This window comes from Taeniopygia guttata, chromosome 1A (genome assembly GCF_048771995.1).
Source record: "Taeniopygia guttata chromosome 1A, bTaeGut7.mat, whole genome shotgun sequence".
In the NCBI taxonomy this organism is placed as follows: Eukaryota; Metazoa; Chordata; class Aves; order Passeriformes; family Estrildidae; genus Taeniopygia; species Taeniopygia guttata.
The window spans coordinates 39,059,333-39,085,491 of NC_133025.1; the positions used below are offsets into that span (position 1 = coordinate 39,059,333).

The window sequence follows — 26,159 nt, forward strand, 5'->3', positions numbered from 1 at the left end:
GTCTTTTCCAATCTAAATGATTCTATAACTTTATGATTCAACATTCTGTCTTTATCCAGTGGGTTTAGTAATTTAAAATACTTTTTTTTAGCTGTTGAGAATGCATTATCAGTCTCTCAAAATAAAAATTTTAGGCCTTTTATGTTCAGACAAAAAGTATTATACTAACAATGGCCAATCTAATTTGCTTTTATTCAACTGAAGTTTTGATTTAATGTTGACAGCTATGGTATACACAGCACAGTCTGCTGACCATTTTTCTTTCCTGCAGCCAAAGATTCTTCTATGGAAACAAGTCTGTTGTGCTAGTAGGAATGAGCAGACGACTAAAATACTACTGTATTTGAGGAAGAACATGGCGTACATTTTCTGATCCAAGTGAAAAAAACAGACAAAACCAAACTGTAATTAAATACGTTTGCAGCTAAACAGCTGTGACCACAATAATTCTCATCAAGGACATATTTTAAGATATTGGTGTGCATACAGGTAACACACTTAAATATAAAAGATCCTTGGAAAAAATTCTCACATTGTTAAAGAACAAACAAAAGAAAACAAGAGGATCCAGACTAGTAAAGAGCCTCAGGCAAAACGCTACTTGTTTTGATTTTGAACACTATTGAGTGCTTTCAGATCACTGACTAGCTATGCTATAAAAGCTACCTAAAAGGATCTGAGGACCAAATTACCATACCTGTAAGTGCAATATGGGTTTGTTACAATTTCATTTTTATAGTATCTTGTTAAAGAAGAAAGGCAGACAGTTGGAGACAAACAGCTCACTTTCTTCCTCTTAGTAATTTTGTGGCTAATACATCACTAAAACAAGAATAGTTCAGCAAACTAGACATCCCATTGCTTTAATGTAATACACAACAGGGAAAGAATGAAGGAGTTTGTCACTGAAACAGAAAATTTGCATTCTCCTGATCATGCAGTTCTGTGAATGCACCTAATCTGTGTGTTAAGATAAAGGGGAGAAAAATAAAATTCATTATTTCAAAGAAAGAGAGAGGGGAGGAGAGAGGAGGAGAGGGGAGGAGAGGGTTGGGCACTGGGACAAGTCCCCCAGGGAAGTGGTCACAGCATCAGCCTGAGAGAGTTCAAGAAACACTTGGACAAAGCTCTCAGGTACATGGTGTGACACTTGGGGTGTTACTCCTATGCAGGGCCAGAAGCTGGACTTGATGATTTTTGGGGGGCCCTTCCAACTCAGCTTATTCTGTGATTCTGAGAAAGGTTTGTTGGTTTGTTGTGGTCATTCTGTGGTGGTGGGTTAATGCCTCCTCTGTCCTATGGTTTCACCACCACACACAAAGACCTCTCCTCCTCCCCTTCAGCTGGGGGTGCAAACCTGGCCTCAACAAAGCACCTGCTGCTTTTGCAGATGGACGATTCCTTGAGTCATTAACCATTACCATTTCAGTCTCTCACAGCATCCCCTTTTTACCATTATGAACAAAAGGAAAACTAACAGTGGTTTACTTTTTTAGTAGAAATACCATCCTAACTTCACCACTTAAAGTTTTGTATAGCCTTATCAGTAAGGAAAACACTTCTCAGCAAACAATGACAATAAGTTGTTCTGGTGGTACATTCAACTGAATACAAATTTCTACAACAAACAGATAAAATAAAAAGTAACAAAATGACCATAATTAAAAGGTCAGAGTTCTTGGTTTGCATATCAGATTAATCAGGTTTCTTATATTATTGGATGTACTAATATCAGATATCAATATCAGTTCAAGCAATAATCTGTAGTGATCTCAAACATAAATAGCAGCTTAAAACATAAAATGTCTTTCCCTTTCATTTTTACTCTGTGTTTACCATATCATCACACAAAGCAGTTACTTCACATAAAGCTCTTCTCAAAATACAGTTAATTAATGGGATTGTATAACTTAATGATGAAACAAAATACAATTAATGACTTCAGAAGGCATAGCATACATTTAAAGAGAACACATCACAAAACTGTAGAATCTGCACCAGCTCCACAAGGACATTTGAGTGCTCATTGAATTATTTCCAGCAAACTATGTACTGAGTATAGAGCAAATGTGGTTTTTTTTCTAAAAAAGCACTTGAAACTATGCATCAGTGTGGAAAATCTCCAGTATTTTATTCTTTGCAGAAATTTCATCTTAGCATAAACATGCAACTAAAAGGCTTTAACCTCTTAATTTGATATTAAACATTTCTTTAAAATAGCAAAAGAGGCGATACTAGAAAAAAAAAAAAAAACAAACACGTGTTTCTAAAGACTATTGGTAGCAGACAGCTGTCACTGCTTCACTAAAACAAGGCACAACCCAAATATATTATGTTCAGACCTACAAGAATTAAAGAAATGCATATGACCTTGTTGAAGAAATGAAAAATTAAAGGAGAGACTAACAGGTTTTGAAAGTAATATAAATTAAAGAGTGTACATGTATCTGGAGTGTTATTATTAGAGGCAAGGCTAACAAAAGCTCTACAGCAGAACAGGAAAAGAAACAGGCCCATCCTGATACCACTTTTTCTAATAAAATTCTTTTCATGTGTAGAAGAAAGTAATATACTTTTGATTTTACTGCCAGCAGTAGATAGCATGGTATTGGAATTATACATGTTTTAGACCAACACAATAGAGTGAGATCAACCTATAGACATTATTCTGACTAGGGGTTCTGAACAGAAACAACACTTCAAGATTTTTAATCACAAGCTTAACATAAACCATAGGAAGACATTGGTATGATCAACAAACCATGTACAAAGGGAGTCGAAATTTACTTACAGGTAATTTGCCTTCCCTGTGGAAGGAGATAAGTTCTTTCTGTAAGGTCACTTATAAAATCTTGACAGAACACTGATAAAGATTCCTCTTGACTTTACAGTTAGTAAGATCAAAATAAAAATATTCACTCTTAAAACACAGTGTTGTGAATTTATATCTGAAAATCATGCCTAATAGCTTTTATTTAAAAAAATAAACTATAATATCAGCATAGAGCACTGTTAAATTAATCTGAGCTAATGAAAAACACCAGCACTGCCACAAGAAAGTAAATTAGAGATGAAACAGAGAGCATTAATGCAGGGAAGTACCAAGGAAAAAGTCTGCATTATTCACTATTGAGGCAAAAGTGTGACAATGCTGCAATAGGACACCATCTCACCAATTCACAATCCAGCAGACCACAAGAAACTCACAGCAACACCACTCCTGATGTATTACGCAGACTTCAGTAACCAGTGCCATAGGAGACAGCAGGGAATTTTACTCTACTGTGGAGATTAGAGTAGCTATAACCATTTCTGTACCACTCCCTGTTATTCTTCCTGATACTTTCATGTGACTTCTTCAAGAAAAATTAAGCACTTCAAGTGCTGCAGAATCCCACTTTGAATCTCCTTTACCTGCAAGTAGACTGAGGGCAAAACCATGCTGCTGACAGTGAAATCTGAGAAGAGGCTCTCTCCCAAGCAGTAACTTGGGGTCAACTGCTTCCCTGCCACAAGGCCACAGCCTGCAAGAGTCAGCCCACCAAAGCTCTGCCTGCACACAGCTGTGTGCCTTGCCTTCCCCTTGCCAACTGTTTGCTGCCTCTGGCAATCACTTTGCCATCGTCCTCTGTTCGATGTATCAGAGACAACAAACTCACTCAGGTGTAGCTAGCCAGCCCTGTACTTCTTCACCTTTCCAGAACATGCCAAGCAACTGTTTGTCAGATGCAAGAAGTCTCTTTTCTCAAACTTAAAAAAAAAAAATTAGGAAAGCACTTGTGATTTTATTCCAACTCAGTCCTAACATTGGTTCTTTATTCCATCATCAGCCATGTTTTAACTTTCTCTAGCAGTTAGTCCTTCATGACATTTTCAGATACTTCTTTTCTTATGCAAAAGAACTTACAAAGCAAAACATACCAAAATTTTCAACTGCACTGGAGCATATCTGATATCATGTGCCAGAAGCAGTTTTACTAAGAGAAAGAGAACATTTAGAAATGTGTAAGGGATTCTGCAGATAAGTGTGTCACACAGCAGTTGATATGGGTTTAAAACACTAAATCAACAATGTGAAGAAGAAAAGTGCCCAATGAGATTGAGTTACAAACCAATAATGTCAAAATCACCCTTGCTCACTTCTTCCTTGTCAGCTACTTCTACACTAAGTTTTAAGATGAGTAAAAATCATTAGATCAGAAACACTTTTACTTCTCAAAAGATCCAAGATAACAATATAAAATAAAAAAAAAAAACCCAACCAAACTATCAAAGATTACTTAATTGCCAGAATCCTTCTAGGCAATTTTGTGTCTCTGGAATAGGTCATGTTCTCGTTTCACAAGCAACAACATGAGGCTGAACACTTTGTGAAGCTGCTGTTTCTATTTATACACAGGCCCACGGGATTTGCTTCAAGCATACATGAACTACAATGGGATGGCAGGATCAGGGTTTGTGTGTGAGGCACATTCTACTGTCCCCACACCATCATAAAAATGTGCTCTTGAGAGAAAAGCATTATTTTATTAATACTGATACATAATTTATAATAGAGAAACAAAAGGAGCAGAATAGGGAAACTTGCATAGAGATTACTGTTATAATACATTAATAAATTCAGGGCCCTGAAACCAAACTGGCTACAACAGCAGAAAGAACCACTGATCCACAAAGGAACCATTTTTCTCGTTAGGGTTTTTTTTATTGTTTTTGTTTTGTAATGCTCTAAGTTATGCCTTTAAGTATCAGTGTGACTTCCTTTCAGTTTGCTTGATACTCTTCCTGTCCTTCCCCTGTGGGCCTTTGTCACAGCTCTTCCGCTTCACAGCGTGTCAACTGAATGTTTGATTTTGTGCCAAGAATTATTACTGATGGACCACACTTTTGTAAATTCTCTCTTTTTACAGAAGCTTACTGAGCCCTTTAGAACAAGCCACGCCACCTTTACCCAGCACTTCACAGTTTGCATTGTATGAATTTAAGCAGATTAGGAAAAGTAACACAACCTTTCAGGAAGAAGTTCAGGTTCATTTTCCTACCCACAAGGTATCATCATAAACAAAGAAACAGTTGCAAGCCTATCCTGATTTTCACTCACATAGTTGCTAAGATACTAACTGCATTTTATTATTACGCATGATTTTCTATGAAATTCTTTTCACCAGAATACTGGTATTATAGCAGTTTTTTCTATTACTTTCAAGACTGAATAAATTGCTTTCATTCACATATAGACTACACACAAAAATAATTTTCTTTTTCATGACCACACAGTGTTCATAGGCATTCTAAATGTATGGTTAACACACTTCTTGCTTACTTTTCCGAGTTTTATCTGTACTACCATAACACAGCATCCCTCCTAGATTTAGAGTTTCTTAAGGAGAAAAATCATGTTTAATAATGGCATTTCACCATCAGCTGCAAACTTCATTTGTTACTTCAAACAGTCTTTTACATTTCCATTTTCAGTACCTGAGAATGCCTGATATTATTTTCCATCCTTTCATTGTTAAGCAAACTGTCTTCATCGAGGCTTTCTTGCCTGAATGTCCAGTTTACCACTTCATTTGACATTACTTTGAATTACTGCATCTTCCTCCTACTTTCCTGCTATTTTGAAGCAATATGCTTTAAGCTGCAATGTAAACTTTTACTGAGAAACCACTGAAGAAGGTTGAAGTCTTTAGTTTCAACAAGGAGCAGCTTAATTAAAAGAAAAGAAAAGAAAAAAAAAAAAGGAATCTACCAAATTCCTTGTAAAGTCTCCTTAGTAACTTAAATCACCTTTCAGGTTTTGCTAGGAAATTAATGAGTGCATTAGAAAGTAGAAATGTTATCCCTGTATATTTTTTTTTTCAGAGTACTGTTAGGCTCAATTTATCCAAGAAATTATTTTTTTTACTTTTAAAATATCATTTTAGCACCTAACATACAGATAATTTCAATAGGTTTGAAACTGAGAGCTTATTAAAAGACCAGCAAATTTGAAATTAAAAAAAAACAACTCAGACTATTTTTTGACACATTCTGCATCAACATGGTTCTCCGTCTGATTTCAGTTCTTCATCCTAGCCTAGAAAAAAGAGATTTACTAGAGATGAAATGTTAAGATTTTGCTGTCTTGTTTTCTGGTTGACTCTGGTCATATGCAGCCTTTAAGAAGCCAGTCATGTGTTTCATAAATTACATTATCTCTTCTGTACTTCAACACTCAACTCACAGCTACTGTAAGCCTAAGTCTATACTTCAAGAGTTTTTTTGAGAAACATATTCCTTCACCAGAGCTCTAAAATGGTAACAGTTCAGTTAAAATGTGTCTGTGACAACTCTACACATACATATGATAGATTTACTTACATATTCCTCATACAGACTTCTCTCTCTATGAAGAAGGAAGACTTTCTGAAGACATTTTCTTTAGTGATGAGGTAGATTAAGTTTTTTAGCTGCTTTGTTTATTCTTTTGTGACTTATTACAAGACAAAAAAAGTCAAGAAAACAAATTCAGCTGAAACCAATCCCCATAATTAGATTTATATTACAGGAAACTGCATTCCTTTAGTGAGAGCAGTTATAGGATAAGTGACCTAAACTACAAGCAGTTATTACAGAACATAAAAGACCAACTTTCTTGTGAAATGAATCCACTCAGAAGAAAGATGACAGAGTGCAAAGTTACATATATTTGCATAGCTCTGCCTCGAGGAGATGAACAGCATAAGATACTCCGCTCTTTCTATGACCTCTCATGTACAATTCAGCATTCAGTTTTGAGCAGCCTGAGAAGCCAAAAAATAAATACATTCTCAGCCAATTATACTTGGCTGGCCAGCCTGTAGGCAATAAAAAAATAAAATCTGGTACTCTAGAAACCTATATTTTATAACAGGTTTGTACTTTTCAGCATTGAAGCAACGAACAAAAATTACTGGCTTTTAATTTCTCACAAAACAGATGATGATTAGATGAAAATCAAGGTTCTTTTACCAAGAACTTGCAGCAGTGCAGGCTGCTGGCTGCAGAGATTGCAGCTGCTGGACATTCTGAGCTAATTACTGCCACAGTGAGAAGCATTTCCCTAAAGCCAGTGAGGGGAAATTTGAGGCACAGGGCTTACAGAGGAAGACTGGAGGTTTGGATAACAACTTGGGTTATGCTTAACAGTAACTATGAAGCTTAATATCTTTGAGGAATCATAGGCATTTAGGCAAAAGACACTTTTAAGGATCTGAGCCATTTTTCCTTAAGTCAGGAAAAGTAATAGGAATGCTCCGGATGCCCCAAAGAAAAAAGGCAATCCATCCCACCAGGACACAAACCTGCCCTACTGATGTATGCCCATCTGACTCTGTTAGGAGGAGCAGCAATGACTGTGTGAGCCTGCTAACTAGGTTAATCACCCAGCCTCTCAAGTGATTTAACCTATACCTGTTTTCTCATTTATATTTGGAAGCTGACAATGAATGGGCTACCAACAATCTCAATCTTATTAAAAGCATCTTTAACAGTATCACAGAATCTGTTTTAACAACCTCCTATAACACATTCAGAATTACACAACTATTAAAATGCACGAGACGGCTACTTAATAGCATCCTGTACCATTGCAACTTTAAATTAACTAGACAGTCTTCACAAATATAATCACTGAACTCAAAATGAAACTCAAGATGAAAAAAATGAACTCAGTTCAGTTCATTTCCAAAAAGGATACTCTTCTAATTATGCCTGTCACATTAGGAGAGTACCCCAGCAATCTAAAGTCCTTTGAAAGGAAGGGCAGTCATTCTAAAAGAATGAAGTACACATCAAACATCATTTGTAGGGATACTAAGACTCTATTTTGCCCCATGAGGTTTTTTGTTTTTTTTTTTTTTTTTTGTTATGAAATGAAGTGCCCTTTTTTCCTGCATATTGGACAATCAACAAAACTGTAAAAATCATAGATGATTTATAATTGACTATCTCTTCAGTCAATTACATGAAGTATCTCTGTTATAATGAAAGAACATGTCCAGATCATTAAGCTCTAAACCACTAGGTAAGATCATCTGTTATGAAGTTTAATAGTATATTAATGACTGATTTATTTCCCATATGAGGGAATTTCAAGAAGGGATTTTGTTGTAAAATCTCAATAACAACTGTCATCCCTAACAAACCTCAGCTGTAAACATAATTAGGTATTGATAACAAAATCCACTAATTTATAGTGCTTTGTCATTCTGACATATATGATTAGGCTTATCACATTCATGCTAGCAGAGTTGAAAAAGATAGCTAAATGACTCTTAGATCTTGGTGGGACATAATTCAAGTTTCCATCAACTTCAATAAATGTTACTTGTCTGAGATCTTCAAGGCCCCCTGCTTCCTCAAAAGAACTCTGCAGGTATTTTTATCTGCTGAAATCAAATGGGCTGAACAGCTCTTTCTACAACTTCTACGATCATAGGCTTTGAATGTAACTGTCAGTGTAAAAATTGGATTGGGAAATTCCTTCTGAATTACCCATTTCAAATAATAAATGCACAAAAAAATTTAAAAGCATGAATAAGTAACATATACAAGAAAAACCTTTTCACAGTTCACGGGATATTTCTAATCTTTCAGAGCCCCATGCAAACAGTGGAATCCTATTTCATAAACCCACCAGATCCCAGTACTATGTAACTCCCCCCTGAAAAAATGCAATTACGCTTTACTTCTGTGAATGACAGAATATCTGTTAAATAAAATTTTTGTTACAGGTTAAAATGGCAGCATATGTAGAGAAATATTCATTTCTCTTTTCCTTGGGAGGCTACTCGGCAAACCAGGGCCCCTGGGTCGTGCCTAGGCCTGGCTGTCCCTGACCCTCCCACCTGCAGCCCGGGATTGCCCCCAGTGTGTCACAGCGCTGGTGGGCTCCAGCTCCCCCAGCCCTGCCCTGTACCCCGGAGCTGCGGGCTCCTGCCCCAGCCCAGCCCTGGGCACTGCAGGACCCCAGGGAGAGCCCAGTGTCCCACCCCTGGCTGCAGGTGGGATGGACTCTGGCGCCAGGCCCTGCCTCAACAAATCCCAGTAGCCCCCAGCTCTTGTTGCACCTTGGCATTATATACCCCTGTGATAAACAGCATCTACTGCATTTTTATTTATAATTTCTTTAAAAATCACAAGGTAGTAAACATCTACAGTACACAGACACACTAAATATTGACTGCTAATATTTAAAATATGAAATATGTGATATAAATGCCACAATTTTACAACTCAAAGCTAACTTTTATTTTTTTGCATTATTCTTGCATACTAAGTGAAGCACCAGAAAAATCTGGCAAGATTGTGCATCACTGCAATTAATTTCTATATTAAATACATCCATTTAATAGCAATGCAAATCACCTTCCCATGCAGATTGGTATTAACCAATGCTGCTAAAGCACTATAGTTACTCAGCTGTTTCAGTATACCATATATATGGTTCTTTTTATTGCTTTAAGACAGCTAGAAATTTTAAACACCTAAACCTAAAAGTAAGTGATGTTCAAAAAAGACAGCAAGCAGCTCCCCTTTTCCTAAGACTCTGGTCCAATATTAAGCAAAATATTAAAAAACTCCTAAATGGAACAGATACAAGATGCGAAAAGAAAATGCTTTTGCAAAAAGACTACAATACAAACATTTTTTTCTGAGAAAGCTTGGTGAAAGGAGGAAAACTTGTTAAGTATCCTGCTTCCTTAGCTATCTCATTAATAGTTTCCACACCATAAAACTTACAGTGCTTATTTGCCTGTAGCATAAATCAGAAGTTTCAGCTTCACTTACTGTCACACAGACTTGGCATTAAACATGCCTGACTGGTGCACAGGTTATCCTTCTCTTATTTGTTAACACTAATTTGCTTCCATCTCCCGTTTCCAAAGTTGCTTAAAAACTTCATTAAAACAGGCTTCTTGACAAACCTGTGTTCCTGTTTGAACAAGAAAAGATACTGAAATCTTGTATGAGAATGTCCACATAATCTACTGCAAAAGCCATCTCAAAGTTTCAATTGAAAAACTTTTTTCAGCCTAGTATCAAACAGTAATGTGGATATCACTCTGCTGTTCTCTTTCAAAGACCAACGTATCCCTGAATATAGTTCAATATCAAGAAATTAGAATATTATGCACCATAGTGTATGGCCAGTTTGTGTTTTCTTTAGTGACAGTGGAAATGAATAAATGACCAGATAGATTGAAGTATGGGCTACATCTGAGAAATTTTAAAATGTAAAGAAACTGAAAAGAAATAATTTGATAAACAGCAAGTTTAAGTGACTGACCTATGGCTTCATAGGGCATCAAAGGCAAACCTAAGTACTCCTGGGCTTTTCTAAATCACAGACAAGTGTATTTTTTTACAAGACTCGTTTCCTCCTCATGGGATGTAAGTGCACTTACATCCCATTTACAGATTCCCAAGCATGTAGTCTCAATTTTTTCATTCTATATTCAAAATACTTCTGCAGAATTAATAGAAACAAATGTGAATATTATTCCTCACTGCTCTATTTAAATTCCTAAGTAGGTAATTTGAAGCACAGGATTACATTATCTGTAACTTACTAAAATGGTACATGCACTATTATCCCACAAGTTATACCTCTGAAAGAAGGCTCCTTTTCAAAACATGGGTCTTCTAATTTTTTTTAAAAAGTAATTTTTTTAATTAGGTTCCTGTCTTGTTAGAATCACTTTCAAAATGAATACAATTTAAAAACTAAATTAAAATAATACAACAATATTCAACATTTAGTGGGGGAGGGGGGTGGTTACACATATAATACACGTGAGATGCAGGTTTCAGGCTAAGACCTTTCTCCATCAAAAAAATGAACTGCCTTACTGTCTTCAGCTTCAATTTGAGGGAGTCAGGAGACAGCTTAAAACAAGAAAACCATATGTGCAATCTACAAAGGCAATTTGTTCATCCTTGACTGAATGCAGTTGTAAGATTACTCTCAATTTTCCTGCAATGTTTCTACCAGCTGAATGACCCTGAACAAAGAAAGTAAAAAATTAGCAACAGCGGGTTGTCTCCTCACTCCTTGATGCAACTGCTCCTAAATCCTAAGAAATTAGGCTTAACTTTTGCAAATAATTTTCAAGTTTTTTATTGAAAGTAAGCATGGAAGCAACATCTACGTGTTTGAGACAGGAGAAAAATACATGTTTCTCAGTTTTTCAGAGGAGATAGTAAATTATGAACAAAAAGAGACATCTTCTATAGGGGATAGATAGACAAATGAATAATTTCATAATTCAGGAGCATTTCTACCAACAAAAAAATAGAGCAAACTGTATTTAAAAAAAAAAAGAGTAAACTGCTCTGTAGAAATATCACAATTACTTCCATAACTTTTTAACCTGGTGTATAACACTGCAGAACTATCAAACTTTGTTTAATTAAACTTTGTTATATTTTGAGATGTAAATTGACAGCTTGCTTCAATCAACTGAATCTAAACTTCACCAAAATGCCATAAGGCAAGAATTTAGAAACCGTCCTAAGTGTTATTCTCAGTGTTCCTCCAACCACTTTGCTGAAGCTGCAAACCTTTCAACTGCAGTGAACATTTCTGTTCACTTTCTTTTGCCTCCATGTGCTCAGTAATAATGAACACCTCGTAGCTACTAAATGACAAATAAGGTTGTCAGTTCCTACTATCCCAAATTGTGGAAGCAACTTTAAGGAACTGCTTTACTTCACTGAACTCCAGAATAACCAAATGTGATAGAATAAGCTTTGAAAGATCTCTATACAAAGCTTTGTAAGAAATGGCCTTATTCAGCTCCTGGAGGTCCTAAAGGCCAATTATCTCTGAAATCTCAAACAGAATATTAATTAAATTTCCCAGCCAAAAAGTTTGTATGTGCCACAGTAGGAATAGAAAAGACTTCAGACTTTGACTTAAAAATAAAGCCACTAATGTCAAATGCAGTGTATTAATTACTTTTGGAGACAAGGGGTTAGGAGACCAAACTGCTTAGATGACAGTGAGCACAGAAAGCTCTTTAAGTAATTCACTGGAAGCTTCTTACATAAATCAGGTGCAAAATATCTAAATATTGGCAATTTATATGGATATACTGGCTGAGGTAATATTTTTCCTTTAAAAAGAGGAAACATTTGATTTTAAACTACAGAACAAGAGCTAATTAAATAGAACCATGGGCTCATTTTTTCTGAATACTTTGCCTTTAAAAAAGAATTAATGAGATCAAGCCACACCATAGTGTTTTCTCATCTTTTTTTCTTGCAAACTATGAACAGAGAAAAACACAAATAAAGCTGGAACTAGAATGTTTCTGGAAGGTAAAATAATCACCATGTTTCCTGTTACTGAAACAAAAGAGGAATGAGCAGATAGAAAATGTTACACCTACATAAAATAATGATGAATTTTATATCTCATAAAAAGGACAAAAACCCACATATCGTCCCAAAGTAATCATTACCAAAACTGGAGTTTGAATGACTAGCCAGAGTCCTAGCTGCTCCTTTTTCTAAATCATCATATTTACATAAGAAGAATTCAGTGAAATAGACAATGGTAAGTAACAAACCATATTCACACTGATTTTGCTGTTTTAAATGTTTAGCAATTAACTGTTTTAATTTTTACACTACAGAGCAAATATTTTTCTGATTCTCTTGATAAAAAAACAGAAAAAAACCCGAAAACTTTCTTTTCATGCGAGCTGTAATGTTTTATTCTATCTGAAGGTGATTTTTTTTTTCTTTTTAAATAGGCGGATTCAAGGCAGACGACTAAATGAAAACTAGAAGCATTAGATTAAGATATTAAAATATGTTTCAATGTGTGTAAAGAAATGTCTTTAACTTTTCTAATTTTTTTTCTTAACAAAAACAATAACTTAGTCATGACAAGTTCTGAAAAAAGGTCTGGCTGTCAAAATAGTAATTTTTAGGTAATAATTTCTTTCTTCACAAAATGAAGCCTCTGCTGCCAATACTAAATTCTATGTTTCTAAAAAATTGCTTTTTCAAAGCTGCATTTGTATTAAATGTTTCCAAAATATTCCTCTAAAACTGTGGCATGAAAGACTGAAAATATTATAAGGAGTTTCTCTTGCATGGAAAATGCAATCTATGGTTTTAAAAAAAATGTCTTGGATAACTAATAATACTTTACAGTGTGATTATGCAATTACATTAATTTTGTAACTTTTTAAAAACAAAAATCAATAGAAGGTTTTCTGCAGAAGCACTTGAATTTTAATAGAAATTCTTGGTTATCAGAAGATGTGTTTTTACTATAAGAACTCCTCCAGTTATGGCAGTTCATCCAAGACTGGGCATGCTCAGCCATCAGTGCTTTACCTATATTCCTTGTAAACCCAGTCTTAAAAGTGATTGAAACTGTTCCCAACAAGTGTGTATGTTATGAAAAAAAAATTCCTTCCATGTAGCAGGCAGAGGCCCTGCAAGGCCTCCCTGGCGGTCACTCGCCTAAGATAAGAAGTGCCGAGTCACGGTGACTGGACCAAAGAAGCCCCTCTTTCACATTCAGACCCTTGTTATCTCTCGGTAAGGCTATAGCTCATATTCTCCTCAACTCTGGCCATTGGACAATTTCCAACTCCCCTGCACCTATATCAACCCCCATTTCTGCCCAGTTCAGCAGAGAAGGTCTGTCCCTGCATCCCTTCACAGGAGCTGGCAATGAAGGACACCGCTGTGGAACCACATACAGACTTCTCCTCTCTCCACCCCTGTGCGGCTGCCAAGGCACTTATGAGCACAGAGCGAATGGCTAAGAGCTGAATTTTCCAGAGCTGAAATCACTCCAGAGGTGCTCCCTAAGTTGCCCGCAGCTGAGCTGAGGAGGGAGCTGAGCGCAGGGACCCGGCCAGGCTGAGCCCGACAGCCCAGCGCTGTCCGGACACCCACGGCAGCGGCAGCCGGGGGTAGGACGGACCCCTGGGACCCCAGGCCGCATTACTTCCAGAAGGCACAAGCTGCAGAAGCTTTTTGGGAAAAAGGTCAGACACAGGAAAAGAACTTCAAGTCTCCAATAGAGATAAATATGGATTTTACTAATAGAAAGGATTACTTAAGAAGGATCCTGAGGGATACTATGGCTAAAACAAATTATATAGCTTGTATTACTACATTAAAAAATTACCACCCTGCCAGAAAAAGAAATATATCACTTGACTTCAGCATGTAGAGCATTATCCTTTTCAAAACAGAGATGTCACAAACCATTTAAAATTCTGCTAATGTATAACCTTCCATGTAAAAATTCTAATAACATCTACTGTGACTTTGACTTATGTCACAGTTCTTCATACACAGCACACTTTATACTCACAAAATAACTCACTTCTGGAAGACAATGTACAACAATCATGAGTCACAAGTGACTCATGGAAAAAGACAAGGTAGGCAGGTTACTTTCTTACTCAAGGATATGTTCTGTGCAAAAGTGACAACAGAAAAATTTTGCAAGGACAATCTACAATGTGCTCTTACTCCTCTCGGAAGCAGGGCTGTTAAGAGAACCCCAAAAGTATTTTTCATTCATTACTATCAATATCTTTTAATTCTTCCTCCTTACTTGCATTTATGAGTCCACTAAATGTAACTCAGTGCTGGATGTTGTCACATCTGTTTTCAGATTTTTAAGTGAATCTGAATCAATAGCTTGTAATTAATTAATATCATGCATATTTCCTTAAATTTATTTCATTTCTTGTATTCAGACAAGTCATTCATGTACAAGGCTGGCACACAAATATCTAAATACTTTCTCTGTTTTGGCTGATTTTTCGTATGTGTTAGGTCTTTGTGGAGGTGAGGATATCAACTGGTGACATCGTAAGTGATAAATTTTTTAAAACCCAAGAAAACAAAGTAAATGGAAGAGGCTCAAAAGTGGTTGAATCAGTTTTGGAACACAAACACTTCTATTTTAGGATTAGCATATAAACTGAAGTTTAAAACCTGCCCTCAGCTGCAAAAGACAGAAGTCTGAGAGAACATTCTGGAGTTCAATATAGGGCTTGTCCTTTTCTACCTCCTTTCATTAAGCCCTTGCTTTAATAATTCTTTGTGAGCAGCTGGTATGTGTACACTCTGGAAAGAAATTTATGGGGTTATGAACTTGAAAACATTTGCCTATATGTTATGCCTGAGGTCATTCTCCCATCTGTGGAAATTCGAATGAAGAATTGTAAAGATTCATTTACCAGTTCTTAATGTATAGGCCTAGAAAATTTCTGCTTTACATTTAGTTCAGTGCCATATGAATACTTTATTTAAACAACCAGTGAGAAAGAAAAATATTATTCTCATCTGGATGTCATATTTAAAATAGAACTAAAACCATCTGTAAGTGTAAAATCTTTCTTTTTTTCTAAACTATGAGTAGAAGAAACAGTTTTGTGACTATTTTAGAGTCCTAGCACATCATTAACACCATGCCAATGACGTAGCAAGGTTATTTTGAAAAACAAAGAGACATCATGGTGTAGGACTCAAAAATGCAGTAATGGATTAGGACAAGCAGCATTTCAAACATTTCATATCTGTCTTCTTGTAATGCTTGTTATCATAGCATTGTATTATGCTATGATAACAGAAATTATTATTATTTTTGCATTATGCTATGCAATCAGAAATTTTATGACAAATGTACACATCTTTGCAAGTCTGATTTAGGTTGAGATCTTGTGTAACCATCTGGTTTGGAAGCCCAGTTATCAACTTTCAGATGCAGGTTCCCAAGTAATCTTCACTGATACTTAGAAAGTATGCAGAGGTTTCTATTTTGCATGAAAATACTGCCCATGGACTACTGTCTTATTTCTGAAGACTTAATCTGAGAATTTATAAAGGCACAGTCATTTAATTAGTGAAAAACTCTGCTGCTTCTTGAAAGCATTTTTTGAAATGACAATTTTCACTAACAAAACCTCCTCAGATCTGTCCATACAATCAAAATATTAAGCTTCTGTAGGAAATATATACAATATATGTGAGTTACTATTAGATTGTTTACTGTATGCTCATAACAGCATGCCACAGTTGTGGCAAGAAATAGTAGTAGATCACCCTGAAAATCATTAGGACTACAGAAAAATAAATACAGATTTCTTTCTTAATACAGAAGACCTTTAAATTTGTATTACAGCTAAGAGCCTAAGTAGACTTACATGGAAAGGAAAATTAGTTACTGAAGGTAGTTGAATATTCAATAAACAGAATAACGAAATTGGAAAAGTCAGTTTACTGATTTTAAGATTTACTCTCCACATATGTAGGGTTAGAATTTTAAATGTGTTTTGGCTGACAAAGTTTATGCTAGTTTATAGCAGATAAAAAGAGCAAACCAAGCAGAGCATCTGGATCTGATATGAATATGTATCAATTACTGAACAAGAAGAAATTCTCTATCTTACAATACCCCACTTTTTCTTTAAATATTTATAATATCAAGATTTTACTACTAATGAAGAATTAATTTAATGTGGACAATTATTCATGAACTTAGTGTTCACCAATTCAGAGGTACTGTCTTTACATGTTCTGACCAAAGATATACAAAAATGGGCTTATGCACCAATTATATGAGATAATATTAATCCTTGACCTTTGAGAAAAGAAAACATTGCAAATGTGTTCAGCATAGCCTAATGTCTTGGATATTCATTATTTCCAATGTCAGCCTGATAATATTAAGCAGAGGAAGTAGAAAAATAAAAACTTAGTGTATAATCCCCAAGTTCTATCTCCAATACACATTTCCCCAAATAGCATGTGTACTCATAGTGCTAAAGAAAGCAGTTTTGGTTTCTCTCCAGGAGATGAAAAATCTTATTTTTTAATGCAGTAATCTCAGTGTTCAATACTTATAATGTGTTTATCATTATGACAGGAAAAAAAAATACAAAAATCAGAAGTTTACACTTCATATTCAGACACTCTCATGAGTCTTATTTTGATAGTGAGAATGTCCAGGAGCACTTTTGATCACAGAAACACAGAATCAATAAGGTTTGAAAAGACCCCTGAGATCATCAAATCCAGTTTATGACCAAACACCACCTTGCCGACTAGACCATGGCCCAACATGTCAGGTCCAGCCTTTTCTTAAACATCTTCAGGGACAGTGACTCCACAATCGTACTGGGCATCCCAATGTCTAATCACGCTTTCAGTGAGGAAATTCCTCCTGAGGTCCAACCTGTACCTCCTCCATCTCAGCTTAAGGCCATTTTCTTTTGTATGTCCCTGTGGCCTGGGAGAAGTGACCAACCCCTACCTGGCTACAGCCTCCTTTCAGGCAGTTGTGCAGAGCAATTAAGTCTCCCCTAAGGTTCCTCTCCTCCAGGCTAAACAATCCCAGTTCTCTCACCACTCCTCACAGGACCTGTGCTTCAGACCCTTCCTCAGCCTTGTTGCCCTTCCCTGGGCATTCCCCAGCACCTCAATGTCTTGCAGGGAAGGGTCCAGAACTGGACACAGGACTCAAGGTGTCGCCTCACCAGTGCCAAGTACAGGGACACAATCCCTGCCCAGCTCCTGCTGGCCACACTATTGCTGATCCAGGCCAGGATGCCACTGGCCTTCTTGGCCACCTGGGCATGGGCTGGCTGGTGTTCAGCATTCCTAAGTCACAGCATTCCTAAGTCTCCTTCTGTCCCCCTGCTCAACCTGCTCCTTAACTACTTGCTCTCTAAGGACTAGTTCTATCATTGATTGAAATGGGTGGAAAAACCTCCGTACTGAATTTCCTAACCCTCTGGACTAGGGCTTTACTTCCTAGCAGGCTGACTTTGGCTCTACCCTTTCTTAGACAATTCTGTCTCTTTGATACAGAAATATGATTTATCTACTTATCCTTTTCCTTATTGCTCCTTCCCTTTATTTATCTCTATGTTCCCTTCTGCTTAGAGTAACATTAAAGAAAAAATCCAATGCAGGAAAAAAACAAATCTGTAATTTTGGTTACTTCATAATTTCAAATAAACCAACCTACAACAAAGAACCTTACTGTAAGTCTCCAAGATTTATATAATATTTTCTGTTTTGACAGATGACTGACTGTCATAACAAATCAACTGTCACAGTATAATTGGGATTTTTTTAGAACTCATACATGGTAAAGAATGCAGTTCACCAACAATAATTAAAAGAAAAAAAGCCTATAATCTGATCCTAAATAGGAAAAAAACTTAAGGGAAAGAAGATATACTCAGCAAATGATGATTTGGAACATTTTCTTGAATAGACTACAGAAATGTTACATTCCACTAAATAAAGTTACTGGCCCTTAACTTCTATATGTAGAAGTTCAGATTACTGGGGATCATATGAAAGATACATATTCATCAATAAAAACAAACCTATTTCTTCAGAGTCAACAGGAAAGCTCTACACACTTCAATAAGAACTAAATGATCCCTACTTTTAAAATAAAAAAACCATGCCCCTAACATGATGTTATGGTTTTGAGTGAATACTCATTATGGGAAATTATTTATTAAGATAGAAGATAGCCTGAATAGGACAATTCTAAAAGTTAATTCTTAAATATTCTGCATTTCCTTTGCTTTTAATAGAGAATTTTAAAAGAAGATAATATCTTTTCAAGATCTTCTTGGATGATGTGTCAGCCTCTACCATCCACTTTGAAGGACATGAGCAAAAAGTAAACTATCAAATTTAAGCTTTATAAAATTGCACTATTTTTCCTAGCTTTTCTTCACTGTGTAACAGAATATAATAGTTCAGTTAGAAGGGACCTACAATAATCATCTACTTCTAATGCCTGACCACTTCAGAGCTGACAAAGTTAAATCACATCATTGAAGCCATTGTCCAAATACTCCTTAAACACAGAGAGGCATGACTATAGCTGTTATGAAAACTAGGGAAAAACTCATGACTATGGCTGTTATTTAAACTAAAGTGTCTATCATTTTGATGGCAACAGCTTAATATATAGAGACTTAGATAACCATCTGTACTCTAGTCTGTTGACCAGCACCATTCTATTTTTTCCTCATATTCATTTGTGTGTCTTTCTAAACATGCAGATAATGAGCCATCAATAGTTAATGTAGCAGTTGATGTACCCAGTTCAAACTAAAATAATTGATATCAATGTTTATGAAGCAGATAACAGAGTGAAATGGGAGTACATAGTCTTGTTGATTGCTTCAGGCATTCACCACATGTTCCTCCTCCTCTAAATATTTAAGTTTTTGTCTATTTTACTCCTCTGCTCGATTGCCACACCAGTCTTCTTCAGTCATCAAGTATTTATTAAGAAGTCCAAAGCTTTTAAGATAAAATCTCCTGCTTATAATTATTTGCAATACGCTACTGAATACACAGAACTTCACAACAGCAAGGAAATAAACTCATACTTGAAAAGAACTCGAGTTGTTACTTGTATGTATAATTATACCTTTAACCCTGCTCTGTTGGGAATATGATGGCAATTAAAAAAAAAAAAAAAGATAGTCCAGAGAGGACCCAGATAAAGCGCTGTTTTACTTACACCACAGGTACTGTCAGTCTGTCTATTATCAGGTAATATTAGTTAGGAGTCATCCACCAGATTAAAATTGGTATTTAACATGATGAAAACAACTTTCATTCAATTTTATATGGAAAAAAGAACTGCCATGTGCTGCTATGTTACATGTTCTGTTACTGAGGAAAGAAAACCTTATAATTTTCCTAAACATTTGTTAGGTTGGACACAACTAATACTTCAGCACTGCATTGCACTTAAACCATTGCAATTTTATAATGCCAAGTTTTCTTTGGTTTCCTGATGCTCTGTCTCCCCTCTATACATTTAAAACCTGTAAAAACATGTATTTACATATTTATTCTATTACAACTAATAGTTTTGGTTACTATCTGATTTTTTGCATACATCTCAATATGCTCCCCTCAATGTTAATAGACAAATAGCTAAGATAATTTGCAAAAAACATCATTCCAGTTTGTTTAAGAAAATATTTCTGTTATTTAGTAATGCAAACTGATTTTGGCAGTAACAAATACTTGCTACTTGCATTGATTTTAGTGGGAATTGCATGGATTCAGAACACCTGAAAATTAACATGCTTATATTTAGCAGCCCATGAGATATAAAACAGAGGAAATTCACAGAGAGAAACAAATACTGTGTCAAGCTTTAGTTTTTACACATGAATACATAGTGTATTACTGGAGTTTCCCCAGTAATCTTGGAACTTTCCCCTCAGACACATTTCACTCAGATCTCCATTTCACTACTTGGAATTCTTCTTAAATTATCCTTGGGAATTTGAGAAAAATGCATAATCTTGCAAGATTAAAAAAAATAGATGGAGAATTTACAGAAGTCCTTCACACAAGAGGATGTTTTTAGAACCTCAGAAAAAGTACTGATTATTCATTCAAATATACAGGATGCCATTGGTACTTCATGTTCTTCAGCACAGCCAAAAAGAAATAAAGAGTGAAAAAAGCCATCATTCCATCTTCATCATAGGAAGAGCTGTTTTGAGAACAACACTGTGGGTCTAGATATTATTTTCACCTAAACAGCAAATGTCCAATCTTAAATAAACAAAGTCTATTTTAATATTATTGTTTAAATCTGTGCATTTATTTCTGTCAGGCTATTTTATTTTTGTATCTAAACATGTATCTGTGTGATGACATTATTTTGTATCCATGTACTATATGCACACACATCTAAACAGAAAACACAACCTCAGAATAAGGTCCAACTGACTTACTGTTGTATCCCTATACCTTTCTTGTCTCTGGCAGTAAAAAATTAATTGCTCACTATATTGCTAGTCTATCAACAAAATTCTCTAATCACAATCCTATTAAAGGTTAACATTGATCAAATTACATAAACTGGTTCAATAAAACAAGGTCATTACATTTCCCTCTTTGGATTTTCCCTTCTATCATGCCTCCAGTAAGCATTTCTAAATGAGTGGTATCTTATTAGATCAAATAAAACCTTAATGATTGCCACTATATTTCTATTACCAATTTTATTACTGAATTATTGTAGCTAACAATTACAATTTAGTTGAAATCTATGGGGTAGCAAAGGATATAAAAGGATTTATATTAGTATTGCAGTTCCACACTCCAAACAATTCTACCATCTATATCCAGAAAGATTTCAAGCAGGGCTGAAAATAATATCAATTGCAGAGAAAAAAAAAAATTTTAGCATTCAAAAGAATTTAAACTCAACTAGAACTAGGTGTTTAGATCTCCACCAGAGAGATTCACTCGAATCACAGCATACTCAAACTTGCTGGTAATAAACAAAAAAAGTTTTAAAAAAGAAAGAAAATAGAGTTCCAATAGTCTCTCTCAGTACAAATTATTTAATGATCTCTACCAAAAAATAACATATCTAGACTGCTTTAGTTTTTAAAAGCTGTTTAAAGACAGGAGGTTTTATACCCATGCATAGAAGAATTCAACTCATATAATTTAAGCTGTTTAAAGACATGCAAACTACACATTGTGCTCCAGCCACACCATCCCAAGTTGCAGAAGGTAAAGGACAGGGAGAATGCAGAACCACTCACTGAAGAGCTGTTTTGAGATTATGGGCACCTAAGGAACCTGAAGGTGCACACGTCCATAGCAACTGATGAGGTGCATCCACAGGTCCTGAGGGAACTGGCAGATGAAGTGTCTAAGCCATTATGCATCATATTTGAGAAGTTGTGTCAGCCTTGGGAAGTTCCCACTGACTGGAAGAGCAGAAATGTAACCCTAATTTTTAAGAAGGGTAAAAGGGAAGATTTAGGGACCTGAAGGCCAGTCAGTTTCACCTCAGTGATCAGCAAGATAATGGAGCAGATTCTCCTGGAAATTATGCTAAAGCATATGGAAAATAGTGAGTTGACTTGTGACAGCCAATAGTACTAAAAATTATATTATCATAGCTGCAGATTCTGATTATCAATAAATGAAAAGACAGCCACTAAAAAATAAAATCTCCTACCATAAATGATCAGTGAAATCAGGACTTTCTGGTAATGTAATATTGAACAGACAATGGACATAAATGGAAACACAGAAGGTTCCTCCTGAACATCAGGAAATTTTTTACTTTTTACAGTAAGGGTGACTGAACATTGGCACAGGTTGCCCAGAGAGGTTGTGGAGTCTACCCACAGAGATATTTAAAAGCCATTTGGACACAGTCCTGGGCAGCCTGTTCTTAGTAACCCTGTTGCAGCAGAAAAGCTAGACAAGATGACCTCCTGAGGTCCCTTCCAACCTCAACTATTTGGTGAATAATAATTTCTAAGTAAATCACTGAGCAAGTACATTATTAATGAACTAAATAAACTTGACTAGACAGTGATAAGTTATTAACATCTTCATAGAAATATCTTTCCTACCTTGAAACTTATTCTTGAAAGGCTAAAAGAAGCAAAAAAACACCAAAAACTAAGACTCATTCAGTATTGTTTACCAGAATACATTTACAGATCATGATTCTATGTGTCGTTCGAAGTCTTACAATGACGTATGCTGTATTTTTCCAGTTTGTTTACAAGGTAACTAATCAAGGTGATATTTTCTAGACTATTTAGCTTAGAGAAGATTATGGCTAAATTTGCTTGAGAAAGTTTTAACTGAACATTTTCCTCTTTCTAGCACTCAAAAATGGAGTCAGAGTTCCTAACCTTTTTAATAGAACACTTATCCTGCAGTAAAAGACCTAATTTTACTCCAATGAAATAAAAACACACTATTAAGTATTTAGATCTTATGTTTCTTCATTACAGTGTAGTTCAATGTATTTAGAATTTTTTTCCTGGATTTAAGAGTCATGAGCTAAATGCAATAAATTCCTATTGTCGGGGATCATGCAGTGCAGACCCAGACATGCTTTCCTTAGAGGCTTCCACTGTCAACAGGCAGCTTTGGGAAGAATAAACAAGATCACTTGTGAACTAGATTCTGAATATCTCCACAATAAAATCTGAAATAAAGAACGTGAAGGGTGTTCTGGGTCAAGTTCACAGGTTAAGCAAAGATATTCATACCATCTTCATCTTGAAAACAGTTTTTGGTTTTCACCATGGCTTTGTCTAAGAAAGATGCCATTCCTTCGTAATTCAAGACCTTCTTTTGATGAATGATCTCTCTTTATTCATGGTACCCTATAATCATTTGTTCCTTCATCAACATTATTTTTGGCTTAAAACATTTCTTTCATCTTCACCTGTTTATTCCATCTTCCTGTCTCTCCAAGAAAAATCTATGAAATCACTTATAGTCCCTCTCAAGTCAATTTCCCCCAGAAATTAGAAAACTTTAATTAGTCTTTTCAGACAGTAAATGTTACTTCCTCTTTCCTCTAGCAGTGTTTTTCATAATCTCTTCCAATTTGAGGTTGACTCTCAATCACTACTGAGCCAAAACTCAGATAAATAAGGTCCAAACCACCCCTTGGTCTAACTGCATTAATATTTACCTACTTCCAACAGAAGTCTCTTACATAACACATTTCAATATGGTACTTTCCATTTTTAACATCCACCTCCCACTGGCTGCCTACTACCATTGTAAACCATATATTATCCCTCTCTACTACTGCTACCTAAAAGGTCATTAATTTCTTATTACCTCCTAGATATAAGGCCCTCACCCTGGTACCATGCACTACCATCCCACCTCTGTTACTCTTGTTCTTGTGTATTATAATACTTCCTTAGTTAAAAATTCAACTCAATTTTGTGTCATCTGAAAATTCCACTAGCATGCTTCTTCTTATGCTCAAATTAATAAATACTTATCTCAATATACATGAACTACTACTACTCTCCTTCCATCCTGTCAGTCTACTCTAAGTGAGAATTTTTCCTCTCCACTAGGTAATAAGTCCTAGGTAACATTTTGTCATAACGCTTTAACAGGCAGTTAGCAAGGCAAGCTTGCCATTCATAAAACCATAAACCAAAAAACTGTAAAAGTACTTTGTAGAATATCTCAAGTCCAGAATTGAAACTAAATAGTATGGCAGTGATATGAAAATCACATCCTTGAAAGACTCTATTACTAGAATGTTATATTACTAAGCCAGTGTCTCTGTACTTATAAGAACAGATTTCTACAGAATTTAATTACTTACACAAAGATCTAGATAACACACCTGATGGACATAAAACCTGATTCTGCTTTAAGGTGTAAGCAATGTGTCACACAGTTTCTCATGTGAGAAACCTGCCTCTCTTAGATATAAAGATGAATGCTACCTGAAACACATTCTTAATGGTACATAGTAGACAAAAGCAATCACCTGACAAATCAATTGCTTTTAGGAGGCATATATGTATAGCTATCATTCAAAACTACGTAACACAGTATAGTTTTATTCTTTATTTCTTACTAGAAGAAATAAAAAATAAAATAATATTGTGATCAATTCCTTAGAATTTATTTCTTTTAGACTCTGTATGACATTTATGCTGAGTATTATTTTCCTTAACTAGTCTCCAGTATTTTAGCAGGAGTTCTGCATATGCAAGAACAGAAACATTAGGGCTTAGACACCTGCTAGTGCTTAACAAAAATACCTCACTATGGGCTCAGTGGAGAGTGCCTCTGCACACTGAATGGGACTTCACAGACAGAGAGCATCCTCTCTTCTTTTGATTTTCAGCAGCAAATCTTTGAATAAAGGATTTATGTTGTCTTTCACTTACTCTTTTCCACTCTTCTATGTAGAGAAACCTGTAAAAAGAAGCTGAACTGCCCACAAATAAAGAGAAAAAAAGAAAAAAACCCAACCTTGATTTTACAGTATATCAAGATCATTGCTACTCTTTGTTTGTCCCAAAACAGCTGCAGGCATTCTTACTGTCTGCAGCTAATGCTCAAGTTGCTAATGCTGTTCTTCAAATGATTATAGTCTCTCTCTCTCTCATTTAGTCCTATCACAAGATATTTCAAAAGCCTACTCAGGTTAGCCCTTGAACAACTGCTGTTTCCTATTCCAGAGGGTTTTAGAGGTTTTTTTTTTTTTCTCTTTTACTCTTAAAAACTTTCTTACTCATTTCATTCATCCTTATTACCTCTTTATTCCACCACACACTGTCCTAATTCCTTCCTAGGCTCTTATGGACGCATTCCCTAATAAGTGACAGCTGAGAGACAAAAAGGAAAAAACATGGAGAAAACCTGAACTTTGAATCATGGTATCTTTCCATCCTCTAGCCACATAGGCACACTGAAGATCTTTTTTTGCTTTTAGTTCTAGTATATTAAAAACCATTATATTGACATATAATATTGAGATATAATATCCCATTAATATTTTAACTGAAGTTGTTCAGTTTTGAAGTTCCTAAAAAAGACTAGAGTAACATCAGATAATGAGATTTATATAAATATTTTAAATTAATTTAATTAAAATTTTAGGGTATCAGTTGTTTTTGTGGGTTTGTGTAGTTCCTTATTTAAACTACATTAGTTAGTTTTGTTTGATATTTAATAGAAGTCTCTAGAAAACATCTTCATTCTTTTTGTTTTATTTCAACCACTAGATATTTTTTTTTAATGATCCCTCACCTGTTGTAATTGCTAGAGCAACAGCCAAAAGAACCAGTAGCTACAGGCCTTCATCTTGCTCTCCTTCAAGTCAACAGCATTACTCCTACTCTTAAATATAAAAAGAGGTCCCATAGAGGTGAAACAGGTACTATTAATTCAGTAGGAGTTCTGCAGCTGACATCAAGAGGAGCAAAATTTGGACCTCAAGGAATACATACTGATTAGGGTTAAAGTAGGTGGTATTAAGTAAAAAATTAGTGAACCTAAACAAAAAAAAAAAGAATATTAGCTACATACCTGAGGCAGTGCTGAGTTCAGCTGTCGCTGGAGGGAATCTCTGTCGTAGATGACATCCTGTAGGCGTTGCTGTGCAAGTGACAAGCTTTCCTGTGTCTCCCGAAGGGTATCAAGGAGACGGTCCCTTTCATCCAGCATGTTCACCATCAGCTGCTCAAAATGAGAGTCCGAGTCCGAGCCACTGCTTTGGGACCCCCGTTGACTCATCGGGGTGTCCTCATTTATCGTTGGCATCACTTCACACATCATTTCTT

At 35.7% G+C, this 26,159-nt stretch overlaps 1 protein-coding gene across 7 annotated transcripts in view; it reads right to left on the reverse strand.

Annotated features, from left to right (window-relative positions):
• Positions 1-26,159, reverse strand: part of PPFIA2 (PTPRF interacting protein alpha 2) — a 279,612-nt gene that overhangs the window by 245,464 nt on the left and 7,989 nt on the right. For all 7 annotated transcript variants that reach the window (XM_012569038.5, XM_072923120.1, XM_072923123.1 and 4 more), the window contains exon 2: positions 25,906-26,156. In XM_012569038.5, coding sequence (XP_012424492.1) covers positions 25,906-26,154 — 249 coding nt within the window. In that variant the 5' untranslated portion in view covers positions 26,155-26,156. The remainder of the gene's footprint in view (positions 1-25,905; positions 26,157-26,159) is intronic.